Source organism: Felis catus, chromosome E2 (genome assembly GCF_018350175.1).
Source record: "Felis catus isolate Fca126 chromosome E2, F.catus_Fca126_mat1.0, whole genome shotgun sequence".
NCBI lineage: Eukaryota > Metazoa > Chordata > Mammalia > Carnivora > Felidae > Felis > Felis catus.
In genome coordinates, this window is record NC_058382.1 from 40,794,734 (window position 1) to 40,814,240 (window position 19,507).

The window sequence follows — 19,507 nt, forward strand, 5'->3', positions numbered from 1 at the left end:
AGACCGGATTGTTTTACAGGGCAGAGTGAATAGTTCCTCAAAGGGAGAAAAATCAGTGTCTATTCAATATCCAATTACCTGAGCCATTTGGTCAGAAAATCAGACAAATCAACTGCTGAAATCTGGAATGTGCTTAATGGGTAATTCCAGGAGCACAATAGACACAGAAGGACCACATCATCGAAAATGAACTTCATTCTACATAACAACAATAAGGCTGTCCAAATCATTCACCAAAATCATCTAAGGAAAGAAATTAAAACACTACAAAAGCAAATATTGTAGCCCATTCTGTAAAGTTCTAAGAATCTTCATAATAAAAATACCCACTGAATTTCAGCAAAAGTATGTCTTGTTAGATGGCTGTTGTCCTCTAAACGCACGCACACACACACACACACACACACACACACACACACACACACACACAGCTGGGTTAATCATATTGATAGCTTAATTTTTAATTTTCTGACCCTTTCCCAAAGTCTGTGATCCTTACCAACACTGGCCCTTAAAATGACTTCAAGTGGTTTATGGGTAATTTCGGTGGATGGATTTGTTGAATGACATTAACTTACTTATTAAGTTACTTATTGATACTATTATTCCTTTTCTAATTCTTCCATTACTAAAAACATCAGGGATACATCAGTATACCTCAGTATATGCTACTTTTTAACATATATGATATGCTTCCTAATCTCCTTTTGAGAGGCACTGATTCAACTGTTGAGCTAGAATGCAACAGCATCGTTTTGTTTTGCTTGTGTTCATTTCTAGGTTATCTTCCATTTGTGGCAAGTCATATAGGCCAATGAGAATAACACTTCCTTGTTAAAAAAATGCATATATGTTTAAAAGGAGCCCCCTCAAGGGCAAAAATTATCAACAGTATAGATTTTACACAGATTCAAAAAAAAATTAAGAAGTAGTATTCGAACGACTGCAGTTCTGGAGAAATTGACGGTAAACACTCCCAGGGTCTGAATGAGATGAGACACAGTGAATCAGTCAGCAAAAGGTGAAAAGTAAAATAGTGGTCCAGCAACAAGTTCTGATGCCTCAGAAATAGAACTTTCTAATTAGCACTCCAGATGATGCTGAACGACCAAATGTTTGGAAAAGGTTGGGTCTTTTAAGGTTAGCATCTGCCTGCCATGCTGTTGTCAACTGCCTGGCAAACACTTATTGTGAATGGGCACATAGTCACAGGGTTTAGTCCTGACCTAATTCTACAAAGCTCAAAACTAAGGATGATTTCACTTTCGGGAAGGAGAAACACATTCAAAGTTTTCCCATCATCTGCCCACCCGGCTCAGGGAACACTCTTTTTCCTGAAGTAGAATCACATACAGCTGATGCACCATTCTGGGACTCAGCAGCTCCCCTGTAACCCTTCTTTGGGTTACTGAGCAGCAGAAAGGGATGTTCTTTATGGGCTCCAGATATGAGATTGCTGCAATTTCTCAAACATCTCTTCAATTTTTAACAAAACAATAACAACAACAACAACAACAACAACAACAACAAAACTAGAATATGATAGTTCTGAGGCCAGGTAAGGAGAAATTTTCTAATGTCGGGTAGCCTCTTGATGCTCTCAGAACACACCTTTTTTGAACTTGATTTAGGCATATGGGTATTGACCCAGAGCCCTGAGCCATGTTCCCAGTGGAAAGCACTGATGACGTTGAGGCCAATAGAGTCACACTGCAGTCTGACCGATCTTTTCAGATTCCAAGCAAAACTCCCCCAAATCCTTGCCAACATTTGTCTGGAATGCCCTTTCCTAGTTGGGTGAGATTTGACCGAGTCTTCTGGCAATCCTCATTGCCTTGGGAAATCCTCAACTTTTCTCAGCTGCCTTTCTGAAGTCCCTCATCTCTCGCCCCTGCTAAGTGGGGAGCACTCCAAAGGACTCTGCTGAGTCTTGTTGGCTTTTGATTCCCCACTCCCAGGGACAAGTGATCATCTACACCAGTTGTTTTGTCAGAATGGGGAGCAGGTCCGATGGATGAATAACCTTTAAGCATTTACCTACAATTTATACCTTGACTCCTTCCAAAAAAGATTTAAGGTAGTTTCCCCTGTGAACATTTATACCCATGTGATGAGTAGTTGAAATAAAACTAAATGAGGCAACACACTACATAAACCATAAAAATCTTAATACCCCTCAGTTTACTAATCCGACCTCTGAGAATTCTCCCTGAGGGATTAATTCAACAGAAAACCCAAACAAACAACATTCAAAAATGCCTGGTGTTTGTCAGAAATAATAAAGGGTTATATCTAATCAGGGAAACATACACACAAAACACCAAATCCAACTGTGAGATTTTATTAAGGAAATAATGGTCCATCAATAGGATGAGATGTTTTGTAGTCATTAAAAATGATTATGTATATTATATAACAGCATGTAAAATGTTTATGATGTGACATTAAATTAGCAAATCAGATCACTCTATGATTGCAACTGTGTCAAATGTTATATATCCATATGTATATACATGTGGACAAAAAATATAAAAAATAATCAGACATAAAAATAGTTTTATTAAAATAGGGGATATTTAAAATGCCTTCTAATGCTGCTCTCACACTGCTTTATGAGGAGTTTATTTGGTTAAGAGGGAATAGCTCAGAAAACGTGCCAGGTTCTGCAATAAATGGGTGCCCACTTGATCAACGGCATTGCGATGAACAGATTGGATTTTCCTCCCAGTCCACCAAGCCACTGACATGTTTCATTTTTATTTTGCACTGGTTCTTCCGTTAGCCACACAGAGACTGTCTGAATATCCTGAGGGCAGATTCTCTCTTATGCACCATTACACCTCTGCCGCTTACTGTGTCTGACACAGTCAATACTCAAGAAGTATTTATTGCTTCCCAAGCTATCCAATACGTGAAGGATTCTACCTCCTAAATACCTCTTGAAACCTTCACCTTCACCTCTTCTGCTTTCTTCAGTTCTTTGTAACTTCCCCCTCGGATTCTAACAACACTGTTGCAACTGGTCCCACAGCATCCATCTCAAAACTCTCAAGACTGACTTATCCAAGTTTCTTAAATGTGCCCTGTTCCCATAATCCAAGCCCTCAGCCCTTCCTCTCCTTAGCTATCAGGTAAATTCCTACTTCTCTAGAAGTAAACTTTTACTCCTGTAAGAAGTCATTCATGACCCATATTCATAGATTTTATCACACTTTATTACAGTTCGTTCTCAACTGGGGAGTGATTTTGCTCGACCTCATCCTGGGGATATGAGGCAATGTCTAGAGCTATTTTTAAATCATCACAACAGGTGGGGTAGGGTAGTGCGTGTGCTTACATCTAGCAAGGAGAGGCCAGGGGTGCTACTCGACACCCTACAGTGCACAGAACAGCCCCAGACAACAAAGAAGCATCTGTCCTGAAATGTTGATAGTGCCCAGGCTGAGAAAACAAAACCCGCTCTATTTTCATTGTCTTTTCAGCTAAATGTCCTGTTAAACGGTGACCTCCTTATAGCCAAGACTCTGTCTCTTCAACTTTAGATGCCCAGCCTCTCACAAGGGGCCTGCTGGCAAATGGTAAGAACGCAGTAACTCTTGGCAGAAAAATGGGTGAATGAATTAAGAAATGCATGAAAATGCTACATTTAAGAATATTTTAAGAGACAAATATGCCCATGATCTCTCCATACTCTCTTATATTATTGAAACATATACAATGACTTCCATAGGATCCATCATTTATTCTATTAAATTCACCACCTCCCAGATTCTCTTCTTTCCTGGTGGACATTTAGAACTCTGAACTACGAGTTCAAGCAAACATTCTTTTACAAATGAAATAACATCTTACCGTGTTCTAAGCCTAAATTTCAGGGATTTGTAGAAGATTGTTTCTTTGCCTGGAATAAACACATTGAATTGGGGGGAAATGTGCAAATTAATCATATGCAGAGAGCTCATTTGCGATGTGTGAGTTCCATGGGGTGATTTAAATGTTTCAGGATCTTACAGACACAGTATGTGTTTATACCCTGAATACATTGAAAACAGGTGACAACCTTAGCATAACCAACTACCCAATTACTTGAACAGCAGAGGGTGGGAGGCAGGGATTGCTGATGCCAAAGCTCATATGTCCGTGTCAAGCAGAAAAGATAGTAATATTAATTAACAAGGTAAGTTGACAGCTCTATGCTAACACACAAGTCACTCAGCTATTTCTTTAAATTTTTTAATGTTTATTTTTGAGAGAGAGAGAGAGAGAGAGAGAGAGAGAGAGAGAGAGAGAGGGGAGGGGCAGAGAGAAAGGGAGGCACAGAATCCGAAGCAGGCTCCAGGCTCTGTGCTGTCAGCACAGAGCCCAATGTGGGGCTCAAATTCGCAAACCACAAGATCATGACCTGAGCTGAAGTCGGACACTTAACCAACTGAGCCACCCAGGCATCCCACTCAGCTATTTTTCTAGAGGAAAACCAGAGGGAGTGCTTACCCCAGCCCTTCATGGCTAATGATTAGGCTGCGATGGCCACTAATTCATTGTACTAATGTTGGCTTTTCCTACTATCCAAAGTTCATCCCAACTTCCGTACTCTCTTGTGAAAGAGTCACCCCCTACCCTCTCTTTGTTTTGTGTCCCCTAATATATCTCCCAAATCCAACAATGTTTCCAAGTATTATGGAAAGTCTGCTTCCTACAGCACATATCTCCCTGCTTCCCTAACTAAAAGACTCCTCCCAGGAATTTCCCCCACCCCACCCCTGCCTGCTCTCCGGCTACTGGCCTCTTTATTGATTCTTCAAATTAATTTTTTATCAGTGTTACAGTCCAATCTTTTCCATCACACCAAGGAGCTTAATATTCATGCTACAAAACGAAGTTGAAAATGAATGCTTGATTAACACCAAGGTAATCCCATCATCCAATTCAGATTTAATGCTCCATACACTTTGATGATGGAGAGGTGTTGATTTCTCAAGTGGTAAATCGGGGGGGGGGGGGCGTTTCAGAAAATACTGTAACTGTTTCTTTACTTGAAAGTGAATCCTTTCTGGATACCTTCAGACTATCTTTCTGGCCCAACAGTCCCCAAAACATCTTGAATAGGAAGCTGTTCCAGAATACCCAGGTTTGAATTTCACGTCTGTGAATTGCTACCTGTGTGATTATGACGGGGTCAAATTATTTAATCTGTCTGAGTCCCAATCTCTTCATAATTAAATTGAGGTACTATTGCCTATTGGGATAATACTATCTACTTTGTATGATTTTTCTGAAAAATAAATGTTTGTAAGAGGCTCAGGCTTCATCTAGCCTATATTTAGTATTGAGTACATTTTAGATTTTCAGAACAAAACAAGGACAAACAATAAACTCTTTGCTATGAGTTAATTCTGGGACACATTTTTAGAGACAGTTCACCTGACTATGGGGGGAAGGTCCATTGTGGTTGTTTCTTAGGCTCAATTTTGAGAGAAAATCAAGGAGAGGATTGGCTCAAGTTTCCCAGAAGGCCCAGCAATGTGGTGGCCCTTGGGTACTTTCACATAGGAAACGTTCTGAACAGCCTGTATTAACAGTTAGCTTGGAAGAGCCAAAGGAGGAACCCCTTCCATGCTCAGGGCTGTTTCTCTAAAACCTAGATTTATCCAGCTATCTACCTTCCATGTGGAAAGTGTGCCAAATCACACAAAAACTAACAGGCAGTCGGCCAACATCCCCCCCAGCCCCTTTGCTAGCTCTCTCTGCAGTAACTGAAAGGGATACAGTTCTGTTACCTCCCCAGAGCTGGGAGCTCAACTGCAAAGTCAGATCAGCCCCCCTTGCCCATATTCTCCTTTCCTAACCTTCTGCTCTCCATCCCCTGCAGTGTTGCCCTGGCAGAGCTGGCCACACCGCTAACACCCCTGATTCCTCACCCGAACTCACCTTTTTCAGTTTGACCACACCCTCCTGTGTCTCATAGTCCGTGGTGATTTCGAACAATTCCATACCGTCTCCATCAACAATATTGTAGGTGACTAAACCATTTTCTCCAATGTCTGGGTCTTTTGCCTTTACTCTTCCTACTTCCTCCCCGGGGACAGCTGCTTCTGACACAGACATCTGGTATACGCCTAGAAGAAGAAGACATCTATTTTTATTTTCCCTTTTATTTGGCAGCTGTAAGACTTTAGATTTCATTGAATCCCAATAAATTTCTCAAAGGGTTTGAAATTGAACTTTCTATTGATTGAAAACATGAAAGAAGTGAATGGCTGAGAAAGAAGGTCCCACATGGCCTGCTTGTCAAAGAAATGTGTTCTACAAAGGATGATAAAACAGTATCGGGGGCCAGGGTCATGTGGTGGGGTCACCTGCCACAAGTAAGAAAGGAAAACAATGCTCAGTTACATTTCCCATCAGGAAGTGATGGAGGACCATGTATATATCTTTATACATTCAAAGAGCAAAGTCTTCTTTTCGTGTCTTCAGGATGGCCCACGAATTAATTCCAAGGCACTGCCAGGTACCCAGAAAAACCTCCTTCTCTGTTTGAGAACCTCCCACGGCTCCATATTTTTTTTAAAAAATCAAATGCAAATTTAATCCTTATCAAGGTCATGAGCCTACTAACTCTATTTGTGACTCTCCTCTTACTTTGCCTCCTTCACCATTTGATCAAGCACTACCTTATCTGGAAAGGTTTCTCACAGTATGGTCTGTCCATATATATTTATTTTATATGTACTTAGAACCTAATATATGCCAGGTGCTGCTCTAGGCCCTGGAGACTCAGTAGTAAATGGACTCGTCAAGTTTCTTCCCTTAATGAGGCACACTGAAGAGGAACAAGAAAGCAAATGACATACTCTGATGTCATTGCTAGAAAGAAGGAAAATAAAGTAGGATAAGTGGTAGAGGGTAATGAGACAGTGAGTATGTGTGACTGTGTGTATGAGTGTGTGATGGAGTGTGAAGGGGATCACACCATCACTCATGTGTGAATGTGTGTCTGGGAGTGGGTATGTGGTTGTGTGGTACACATATGCATGGATGAGTGAGAGTGTCTATATGAATATGTCGTGTGTGTGTGTGAATGTATACACTTGTGTTACATGTGCTGTGTGAGAACAAGAAAGAGGGAGAACTGAGAATTATTTGGAATTGGTTGGTCAGAGAAGACATCCCTCAGAAGAAGGCATCAGAACGGACTGAACAATCAATCACATGAATCTCTGGGGATAAAAATTACAGACAAAGCAAAGACGAAATGGCAAAAACCCTGGAGTAGGTACATGTTGAAGACATACAGAAGCCAGGAGACAAGTGTGGCTGGAGCCTTCTGGAAGAGGTGAGGGTACATAGGTAGTCTGGGGCCCATCTATGTAAAAAGGCCATTGTGGAATGATTCTATTTGAACTTGAAGGAAGCCACTGGAAGCTTTTCAGTAGGGAAGCCAGATTTGAAATGATCTTATCTGTATTTCCACATTTTAAAAATATTCTACGGGAAACAATATGGAGAAACAAGGGCTGGGAACTTTGTCTCTTCCACTTCAAAGCTGAGTGGTTTGGGGCAAGTTACTTAAACTCTTGTAAGTTTTAGCTTCCCCTTTCTATGGATTCCATCAGTTCCAGTATGCTGTCTATGTTTATCTGTATTATGTGGCTTTGAATGTTTTCAGGTTGGACCCATATTCAACTTTATCACGCCAGAACCTGCACAGTCAAGGACAACTGGGTGGTGTAGTCTCTGTAGATAAGCTCTGTAAATAATTACCAATTTACAGGCAGGCTTAGGGAAACCTGCTCTGAGTTGGTTTTCTCCAAATCTCATTGGAGTTCATGGCAGTGAAACTAGCATCTGCAGTATAGCAATATAACTTTACTATATGACTGCATGTGAGCAAAGGCATTAATGGCTGCATGCTAATAATCCTGTTCGGCCTTTTCCTTCTAGCATACCGAACAATTCTGCAGTGTGGATAATGGAGCATGTAGTTTCTTAGAATGCTATATGAGCCTTAAGCTTATTGGAGATGCTGAACTTTGTGCCTGATCAGGCAAAGCGGTCTTTCTTCACCTCTTTTGGGACTCCATGAGAACTGGTTACTACTGCCTTGTAATCCTATCTCAGTGTGTTCCTTGCATAGATTGCTGTCTTTGGATTCCTCTCAATGACTGGTGTACCTTCCTGGGGCCATGTTTGTGTGCCTTCCTTGTTCCCTCATTTGCAAACATTGCTGTCCCTCTGACAATAAACTCCCAGGTTCCACCAGCTACTCTCCTAATCTAGTGAAGATGACATTTTCATGGTGAAACATCCCCCCACACACCCATGGATTAGTGGCACCAGCATCTTTATGATCACACATACCTTTGTCTATATCTATGTATCTATATAAACAGATGTGTGTTCAAGCTCTGGCTTTGCTACATTCTTTTTTATTTATTTATTTATTTTTTAATTTTAATTCCAGTATAGTTAATATACAGTGTTAGTTTCACATGTACAATATAGTGATTCAACAATTCCATATATCACCCAGTGCTCATCACAAGTTCACTCCTTAATCTCCATCACCTTAATCTCCATCTCCCATCTACCCCCCCCCCCCCCCGATAACCATCAGTTTGTTCTCTATAGTTAAGAATCTGTTTCTTGGTTTGTCTCTCTCTCTCTTTTTTCCCCTTTGTCTTTCTCTGACTGACTTATCTGAACTCCAATATGCTATATTGCGTAGCATTATACTCTCTAGCTCCATCCATGTCATTGCAAATGGCAAGATTTCATTCTTTTTTTTTAATTTTTAATGTTTATTTATTTTTTGAGAGAGAGAGACAGAACATGAGCAGGGTAGAGGCAAAGAGAGAGGAAGTCACAGAATCCGAAGCAGGCTCCAGGCTCTGAGCTGTCAGCACAGAGCCTGATATAGGGCCACGAGATCATGACCTGAGCTGACATCGAAGGCTTAACTGACTGAGCCACCCAGGTGTGCCCCTTTTTCATTCTTTTTTTATGGCTGAATAATATTGCCTTGTATATATATATATATATATATATATATATATACATATATATATATATATATATACATACCACATTTCCTTTATCCATTCATCAATCCATGGACACTTGGGCTGCTTCCATAATTTGGCTCTTATAAATAATACTTCTATAAACATAGGGGTGTATTTATCCCTTTGAATTAGTGTTTTGTATTTTGGGGGTAACTACCCAGGAGTGTGATTACTGGATTGTAGGATAGTTCTATTTTTAACTTTTTGAGGAACCTCCATACTCTTTTCCAGTTAACTTCACCAGTTTGCATTCCTATCAAAACAGTGCATGAGGGTTCCTTTTCCTCCACATCCTCACCAACACTTTTTCTTTCTTGTATTTTTTACTTTTCTTATTATGGCCAGTATCAAGTGATAACTCATTATAGTTTTAATGTGCATTTCCTTAATGATAAATGATATTGAGCAGTTTTCATCTGTAGGTCTTCTTTGGAGAAATGTCTTTTCCTGTCTTCTGCCCACTTTTTTAAAGTTCATTTATTTGTTTTGAAAGAGAGAGAGAGAGAGAGAGAGAGAGAGAGAGTCAGGAAGGGGCAGAGAGAGAGGGAGAGAGAGAATCCCAAGCAGTCTCTGTGGTATCAGCACAGAGCCCAACTCGGGGCTAGATCTCACAAACCATGAGATCATGACCTGAGCTGAAATCCAGTCAGAAGCTTAACTGAATGGACCACCCAGGCACCCCAGCTTCTGCCCATTTTTAACTGGATTATTATTTTGGGGGGTGGCTTTACTACATTCTATGCTCACTAACTGCACCTTTTATGAAACCTAGTTTTATCTAAAATGTAGGCTCTTGTCAAGATATCCAGTAGTAATTACTATTCATTAAATGATGGAAGTTGTTGTAATTATGATGACTAATAACCTTTCAAAATCATCTTCCTTTTTTTCCTTCAGTAACCTTACGAATTTTGTAGAAGGACCACAATCCCTCATATAATAATAATGGCTAACATTTGTGACAAATTATGCCAGGCATTATAAGATTTTATACTAGCTGATTTAGTTATAACAACATTCCAATAAGACCTGTAGAAGACTGTATTCTCCAAAAGTGGCCCAAGCCATATCTCCCATCCCACATGCATTTCCTTCAACATGACTTTGACAGTCTTTCCACTGAAAGATGGGGTCTACAAGAACTCTACTTAAATTTGGACAGTCTTATGGAAATGATGCCATGTGATTTTTGAAGTTAGGTCACAATAGACAATACAGTTTCTGCTTGGTATCCCTGGGGCTCCCACTTTCAGAACCTATCCAAGCCATTCCTTTGCAAGACCCACATGGATAGAAACCAACAGCCAACACAAGCTCATCAGACATTTGAGTGAGCATTCTTGGAAGTGGATCTTCTGACCTCAGTCAAGCCATCCTAACTTGAAGCTATGGAAACAAAGAAAAAGCAGTCTCCTCCAAGTTTTGCCCAAATGACTGATTCATGAAAAAAATAAATTATTATTATTGTTTTAAATCACAGAGGTTTGGGGCACTCTATTTTAAAACAACAGGTAACTTATTCAGTACTATTACCTCCAGATTAGAAATTAGAACACTGACACAGAGAGAGGTTAATTAATTACTAGATCGCAGAACCAGTATCTAGTGAAATACCTAGCAAAATAGATTTTCTGTTTCCAGAGTTGTGGAACTTTTTACATCTCCTTTCCCTCCTCCTACCTTTACTGCACCTTCAATTTTTATGTTGCTGTTGTATTCTTTATGTTTTCATTTTTTGCATGAATGATAAAGAGACTTCATTCTTCTAGATTTCTTCGTGAAAGCTGAGCAAAGCAGAAATGGGTCGGAGAAGGGCTAGCCATGGCACCATGAAAACGTGAAAGCCAAGCCCACCTACTTACTCTGTGGAAACTTTGGTGGGTTGTCATTGACATCAGTCAGTGTGATCGTCACTTTGGTTGTCCCTGAGAGTCCACCCATGTGTCCACCCATGTCCTTGGCCTGGATCACCACGTGGTACTCCTCCTTCGCTTCCCTGTCCATGTTGGGGAGGGCTGTTCTGATGATACCTGGATCCATGAGTGGGAAACACCACACGTATTCATTGGTAACAACATTAAAACATAAAAAGTTCTAGGCACAGGGGAAGCAGAGAGGAATAAAAAAGCTCCTGCCCTCGCAGAAGAGTCACTTTGACATGATAATTAGAATGACAAGTAGCCATACCTGGAGCACCATATAGTGGTCTTTCTCAGCAAATTGTCATAATTATTCATATAGCATCATAATCATATATGCTTTATATGATGCATTGTAAACGCAAGTAATAAGCTCATTATTCTCAGGCATAACATATCAAGATCCTAAAGGCTGAAATATTTGAGGGCCCATTGCATGGATACCCATGACTAAACCCCCACTTTTGAATTACCAGTGGAATCTTTTGAAAGTCTATCCCAGCATTCAACTCTTGGAAATGTTTTTATGATCTATATTAGGGTAAATGTAGGTGGCATATATTCCAAGCAATACATTAAAATGTAATTATTAAATTTTAAAGGAGTAAGCCAAACAAGTTAAAAACACACACAGTGCATACACAAACATTGTTGTACTATCACCCGTCACTGACCACAGGGGTAAATTAATGATTGAATTCTACATGATCCCTGGAGATTAGCACATAATTTGCATGAAAACCATGCTCGCTTAAATCTCTTGGGAACATGTGCAAGCTTTTCCTCTCTGTAGATACAGTAACATTTATACTGGAAATATAAAGAAAGCACCCTTATCCCTCTCTTAGTCTGTATTTCCCAACAGCACCCTTGAACTCACTGAGTCTTGTTCTCCTTATCTGTTAAATACTTTGGTATGTTCAAAGTGGTGGTTCCTAACCATGAGTCCTTGAGAAGAAATAAGGTTATAATTGGAGTTCCTCCATCAGTTTTTAACATCTCAAAAATCTAGATGAAATCCTACATTTATCCTTGGTTAATGTGGAAAGGCAAATGCCTTCTATGAAATCATAGCCACACAGCCCCATAGACTGTGTTCTGAAGCAAAGTGGCTACAAATAGATAATTACGTAGGTCAGTGGAAGTGATATCTAGTAAATGGGCAACTTATCTGATTGGCAGACCCTGTGTATACATATTAATATATATTTGTATTTCATACAATTTAGCTATAATAACAGATGTGGATTATTTGCAAATGTCTTTCAAATATACAGGAAAAGGCAGCAGTTTGGGGGGTGATATTATAGAATGGAACTTTCACAGTATTTCAGTGTTTATTCTAATGGAAGGACCCTAGAATAAAGTTTGGTGTAAATGAAGTGGACCATTGTGGTTTTGGTGGCTACATGTTTTCACTTTTTGGGTTTGCTGTTTGTTTTCTGTAAGAACTGTGAAGTCTTCTTTTTGGGTGACACCAATTGGGAATCTGTAAGTGCAGTGGAGGGAATGTGCCACGTCCCAAACACACCTGAGCATTATTTTTTTTTAACATTTATTTATTTTTTGAGAGACAGAGAGAGAGTGTGAGCAGGGGTGGGGCAGAGAGGGAGGGAGACACACAATCCAAAGCAGGCTCCATCCAGGCTCCGAGCTGTTGGCACAGAGCTTGACGTGGGGCTCGAACTCAGGAGCTGTGAGATCATGACCTGAGCCAAAGTCAGACGCTTAACTGACTGAGCCACCCATATGCCCCTTAAAATCATATCTTAAAATTCAACTTAAATTACATGTTCAACTTAAATGCATATTTCTCAAGAATTTATCTTGATGGCCTGCCTGGGTGTCTCAGTTGGTTAACTGTCTGGCTTCAGCTCAGGTCATGATCTTGCAGTTTGTGGGTTCAGGCCCCTCATAGGGCTCTGTGCTGACAGCTCAGAACCTGGAGCCTGCTTTTGATTCTGTGTCTCCCTCTCTCTCTGCCCCCACCCCCCCACTCACGTTCTTTCTTTCTCTCAAAAATAAACAAACATTAACAGCTAAAAAAAAATGTAAGATATGATTTTAAGACAAAAGTTGTATTTTAAGATTATATTTATTATTGTGACATGGTGACATAGAGGCAGAAACAATAATAAATAAGGTTCATTGGATGCTAACCATATCCAGGCACATGCAGGCAAGTGTCTAATCCTCTCAACAATCCTGTAAGGTGGCCTTTCCTGTATTTGGGAAAACTAAGACTCAAATAGGTTTACTGAGCAGGCCTGGACTTCTTATTCACAATGTGTCACAGATCCCAACAACACTGCACAGTACCTGTCTGTGCTTCTACGGAAAAGTAGGGTTGTCCTTCTAGGATGCTGTATACTAACTTCGCGCTGTTTCCATAGGTGGGATCATCTGCATCTGAGGCTGTCACCTGGATTACCGATGTCCCTTAAAAATGAAATAAATCCATTAGCAACACCCCTTCAGCTTTTTGAATTATATTCCAGTTAACAAAGTTCCATCTTATCTTTAAAAACGGGGAAAAGCCCCATAATTGTTTAACATGCTCTCAGTTTTCAGGGGTTCAGATGTAAAGTAATCTTCCTTCCTCTCTTCCTCTTCTTCCTTCCCTCTTTCCTTCCTTAAAAAAAATTCCCATAGCTTAAAAATGAACTTTCTATATTCATAGTACATCGTGCTCTGCTTAGTAGTTAAAATAACAATATGAACATTAATGCAAAAACATTCTAAGACCCATGCAACTGAAATGTTCAGTATATCAAATAATTAAATAACAATCTTCCCAAAGAGTAAAATAAAAGATAATTAGTGATGAATTGCTTTTTGTGTAAGGACAGAGTATGTAGCCTTCCATCTGTAGCAGCGCAATAAATACATCATTTTATTGTTGCTTTGCATGTAATAAAATAGCTTCTAATACTGCATTTTAATGAATTTATGGCTATAAATATTGTACAGAATGTTGTTCCCTGATGACATGAGAATTGCATCTTCCCACCTCTAACGGGTCTGGTAGTTATTTAATAGAAACCACCCTTAAGACATCTGTGGGTCTGAAGGAAAGGAAACCAGGGAAATGAAGGAAGACGGGATTCCGTTTCTCCTAGAAAAGCCTCTGTTCTTTGGTGGTCACCAGGATTTGAGGGCACAAAGCACTGAACTAAAGAATGGGGGGAGATGCCTGGGAAGGGAAACGGCAATTAGAGCCTCCCTGCACCAGGTACTTTCGGGGCACGTTCCTTGTGTTCCACCAGCATCCATCCCCTCTGCTCCTCATTTTGACAGCAATTGTATTTTGAGAAACTGGGTGTGAGAGGTAGGAATTTTACAATCCTATTTTGCAAAGTAGATTATTGCCAGAGTCATTAGCCTAACCCCCATCGAGCCACCAACCAAACCCAGGGTCTTTCCTTGACATTTCCAGCAGAGGGGCAAGGTCCTGGGTGGGAGGTGAGGGAGCCCGTTGACACAGCTTCTGACGACCCTTTAATTTACAACCGTCAGTGATTTTTACATGGTATAAAAGGAAATCTTGCTTTCTTTTCTCATTACGTTTCTGTAACTCATTATTTCGTGCAAACAACTTTTCTCAAGCTCTTCCCATAGGACCAGGCACTATTCTAGGCAGTGGACATTTAGGAAGGAGAATAGGCCTAGCCTGCATCATTGTGACTGAGCTAGGGAAAGTATTACATTGTTGTGCTTCGTTTGTTTCTAGAACTGCACTCAGTCCGTTATGACTCTTTTGTATTTTACTTAACCCTCGTCACAGTTTACATTATCCTCACTTTACAGATGACAAAATGAGAACTATGTGACAGTTCACCTGGCTCGTCAGGGCCACCGCCATCTGGCTCGTCAGGGCCACTGCCATAAACAGCAGCCCGGTACTGTGACACCAGGTTCGACTCTCAGAAGCCGTGATGGAAAGCCTGGGTGTTAGTCCCAAGCATCAAGGAGCTCCCAGAGGTGAGAACAATGTGAATTCTCTGGAGTGTTCTTTTTGATGGCAGGCTTTGCCTTCTGGCTCAGTTGCTCATGCTACAGTCCCCTATTTAATGATTTAGTTTCTGTTGGATTTTTCTCATTAAAATCCCTAGGCAATTACCAAGAAACTAAGGAACCGGTCACGGCCAGGGGAGACAGGCAAGAAGTGACTCAGCCCCACCTTCATAAAGTATGAGAAAAGCCCAACTTTATCTGGAGGAGGGAAAAAAAGGGGGGGGGTGGTGCTTAAAAAAATCCACATCCCAGGTTCTACATGCAAAGTGGAAAGAGCTTAGGGCCCTAGGGTACTTTCTGCATCTAACTGTTTTGAACAGGTTGTTTCCCATTCTTGGTGCTTGGTTTTCTCATCTGTAAAATGGGCAGTTTGGCCCTGATGATTCTTAAGTTCATTTGCGCTCTAAAATCTCTGGTTCATATAATCAGACTCATTCCCTGACCAGAACAGCCATGATCACTGTCTGAAAGACAACCCCTTCTTAATACGAGGCATATTTCTCAAAAGACCACAAATGAATGCATTCTACAAAGCCAGACAAAAGTTGCTGCCAGGAAAAGGTGGCTTGTTGAAGAAATCCTTGAGAGAAGTATCCTTTGACAATGGAGAGTGTCTTCAGGCATGATGGAAGGACATATCCGCTTCTAAATTATCCTAACAGATGGTGGCATAGTGTCCTGATTAAGTGTGTATTCTGGAGCCACTTAATGGCTCAGATGACTTTCGATAAATTAGTCATCCTGTTCCTGGCTTGGGCTTTCCATCTGCAAAGTATGTCAAATAGGACCTACCTCACTACAAAGATGGATTATCACAAAAAAATAAATGGAATAATGTCATGTAAGTCAATTAGTATGATGTCTACATGCAACAAATATTACGATTACTGTTCCTCATTAGACATCAGTGCACACTAGTGACTGAACTGCATTGCCTCTAATCCTGCAAGACTAGAAACTATGACTCCATTTTACAGAAAGGGACACTAAGGCAAAAATGGACAGAGCTGGATCCAAGTCGCATAGCTAATGAGCGCCAGAACCAGGATTGCCTGCAGCCCGTCAGGTTCTTGCCATTCTGCCACACTTCTTGTGTTTTCGAAGACTAGATATTAAAATTTCAGATCTATTTTAAATATTTGAAACTTCAACTACACAAATAACACTTTTTTTGGTCGTATGCCGTTGAAGATGCGGTATAAAATCTGCTTCTTGATTTGGGAGAATATGGGCAGCAGCCCCCCACCCCACCCCCAACAGGGACACGAGGCCTGTAGATGGAGCAGGTCTCCCCTCATGTACGCACCCACGTTGGACCTCTCAGGCACGTTGGCATGATAGGTCTCATGCAGGAACTCGGGCGGGTTGTCATTAATGTCCTGGACCTTGACGATGAACTCCGACGGTGGCTCCAGCGGCCGGTTGGTGTCCCTGTCCACCGCCTGTGCCATGAGCGTGTACTGGGCTCTCTCTTCCCGGTCCAATGTCTTGGTGGCATGAATGTTCCCTGATTTGTCATCAATCACAAAAATGGTTCCGGCTCCTTCACCTGAGAGAATGTATTTAATGTTCCCATCACCAGAGTCAATATCGGAATGAAGCTAGGAAAAGAGAAACCAAGATTTGTAATTTTATGAGGGAAGCCGTGGGGAAACAGAGTCTCATTCATACACCGTTTGCCACAGCACGCTGTCCACCCACACCCACACAGACGCCCACACACACACATACACCATTGAGAGGGAGATGCTCTGCCCCCATTTTACAAATGAAGAAATGGAATCTTAGAGAAGACAATTGCCTTGGCCAAAGTCACACCGCTGGGGGAGGTGAAGCCAGCATTCAGACCTGAACCCTGAGTTTTTTAAATTCTAAGAGTCATACTTTCCCTCACAAATATACACACATGCAAAATATACGCACATATTCACACGAGTATGCACACAAGCAAAATATATACACATATGCACATATATTAAGTTATTTTGAAAGAAACATAGATGACAAAAAATATAAAAAACAAACATTTATGCCATAAGTAAGTCTTCTCAGTTCTGATTCCCACCCCTTCAGTTTCTCTGCTCAGACACAACAGTTGTTACCAGTTTCCTGTGAATCTAAGATACGGTTTATGCATATGCTAGAATATCTGTACAGATACATAAATGCCCTCATTTGTTTTTATGCAGTGAAGTGCCATAGTGCACAAATGGCACTCTGCACCTCTGTTTTCCTATAACAGTAAATTCAGGTGACCTTTTGGACTGCTACATCCACTGGATGCATGCTATCATCTCATTTTAGCTGTCTTCTTCCAAAGGACACTGAGGTTGTTTCTAGGCTTTCGTTACGATAAGCAATTCATCGATCAGACCTTTCCATAAGACACTCTGTGAGGCACATGAGGGTCTGGGGATGTGGCCTGTCAGGAAGAAGCTCTCATTCTGATCATAGGCATAAGGTGGGTAGGACGGGTTGATAAATATGAAGCTTCTTAGACTATTGAGAGAACCTTACGTATGTTCAGGTTTTCCCCCTCCTTTGACAGAGCCCAGAGAAATGACGGTACTTGCCTAACTCCACACTTCACAGGGCCAGGGCATCGTCCAGTTCTCCTGACTACCCATCCTGTGCCTGGACTCTGCTCTGTGTTTCATAACATGGGACTCACCCAAAGACCACGTCTGATTTTCCTGTAGCAATGAATTCCTTACCTTCCCTTGATGTCATCTCAATGTCTGAAGCTTTCATCTTAATTTAACTACCTCTGCCCTCATTATGCCCTTTGTGAGAAGAGAGAAGCATTGCTTTTGCCATTCTGTAGGCTTCAAGGCTAGCCAAGTGGCTAAAAAGCCCTTGGTTCTGCCTACTTACTATGTGGGAAAACCCAGTATACACCAAAAAGCTTTATTCAAATAGCATTGATAATAATTTTGATTGATTAGCAATGACATTTTCATACTAATATTATTAGTAATGTCATTTAAATATTATTGTTAACACCAATTTGATTATTGTTAGGAAACCAAAGCCTGGGGAGCTTGTTCAGAATCACAAAGCAAGATAGAACACAGTGCTTTTTAAAGATGTTTGTACTGGTTTCAGTTTCCCAGAAAGTATCTAATTGATTTGCAGCACCTCAGTGAAACACCAAATATTTCGGCTCAGGGGGTATCTGTAGGTACAAATCAGGAAGACCATTTTGATTTTAGTTCACAGTGTTTCTCAGGAAAATTTGAAAAAATATACCTGTCTTCAGAACTTGTTATTCATAACAAGCTACGTGTTGTCATGAAATGACGGTTAATGCATTTCTCATGAATAAGGCAGTTTGTGAGTAAAATATGAAGCTATTTTGTGGCTTCTGAAGGATGAACAGAATTGCTCTGATCTTCATACAATTTCCACAGTGAGGGCGGGATCCCTGCCGCCATGCGGCTGGCTTTCTCCCCAACCCCCCAAACAGTTTGCATTTGTTCGTTTTCTCTGCCTGAGACCTGGCAAAAGTTAGGGGCTCAGTCTTGTGAATGAAAAACAAGGAAATAAATGCTTATTTTAACGGGAGTGGTTAGAAGGGAAGTTTCTCTGGGCTTTCGTGAATTCCACGTGAGCTTGGCAAGTTTCTTATGAATTAAACAGATTCAAGTTCATGATCAACCAAATCACTGCAAAAGTGTAAACTTATAGCACTCCTTATCTTTCTCTACTTTGTTTTCGGATTTGAAAGTTAGATATAAATTCCTTCTTTTTCTCTCTCCCACAAAGATGACCTATACAACTGACAACACTATTTATTAGATTCTACACAAAAAGCAGTTTGGGAAACCATTCCTTCCTATCAGGGGACCCAGTTGCTGAGGCATACACAGCCAATTCCTAATGCCAAAGACTGCTGGCTTCCCCCTCTGCAGGGCACAGCACGACACAGACTGTGCTTCCTGCAAGAAATCTGAAAGTCCATCGCTTGCCAAATTCTACTTTTTCAGAGCATCATAAAGCACTCAACCTTGAATGCTGTCAAATCAAAGGTCATCTAGTCTATTCCCTCTATTCATGGGAAACTATATATATAGATATCAATATCTATATCTATATCATCTATATCTATATCTAATCTATATCATCTATATCTATATCTATATCTATATCTATATCTATATCTATATCTATATCTATATCTATATCTATATATATCTCCACATTATCCAAAAGGAAGATCCATAGGATCCAGCCCCCCTTTTTTTTTTCTTCTTCCCCTCTCCAATCGGACATCTCACACTCAATCTCAGGTACCAGGATTTCAAAGCCCATTCACTGCTTCCTCTTCTCCATGTTTTGTCCTATGATCCCTTTCAGTGGGCTTGCCAACTGCTTGTTCCACAGAGATAAGGAAATGGCTCTCCAGGTCCTGTCTCTCCTACAATCTTCCACCCTAACGAACACACCATTCTCCACTGAGAAAGTCCTTAAGGCAAAGGTTCTATATTCTCAGAAAAATTTATGCACAGCTCT

General features: G+C 40.7%; 1 protein-coding gene across 2 annotated transcripts in view; it reads right to left on the reverse strand.

The window, feature by feature from the left end:
* Positions 1 to 19,507, reverse strand: part of LOC101095064 (cadherin-11) — a 151,778-nt gene that overhangs the window by 26,767 nt on the left and 105,504 nt on the right. For both annotated transcript variants that reach the window (XM_023245550.2, XM_023245551.2), the window contains 4 exons: positions 16,302 to 16,596; positions 13,301 to 13,420; positions 10,925 to 11,092; positions 5,929 to 6,116 (listed from right to left, as the gene is read on the reverse strand). In XM_023245550.2, coding sequence (XP_023101318.2) covers positions 5,929 to 6,116; positions 10,925 to 11,092; positions 13,301 to 13,420; positions 16,302 to 16,596 — 771 coding nt within the window. The remainder of the gene's footprint in view (positions 1 to 5,928; positions 6,117 to 10,924; positions 11,093 to 13,300; positions 13,421 to 16,301; positions 16,597 to 19,507) is intronic.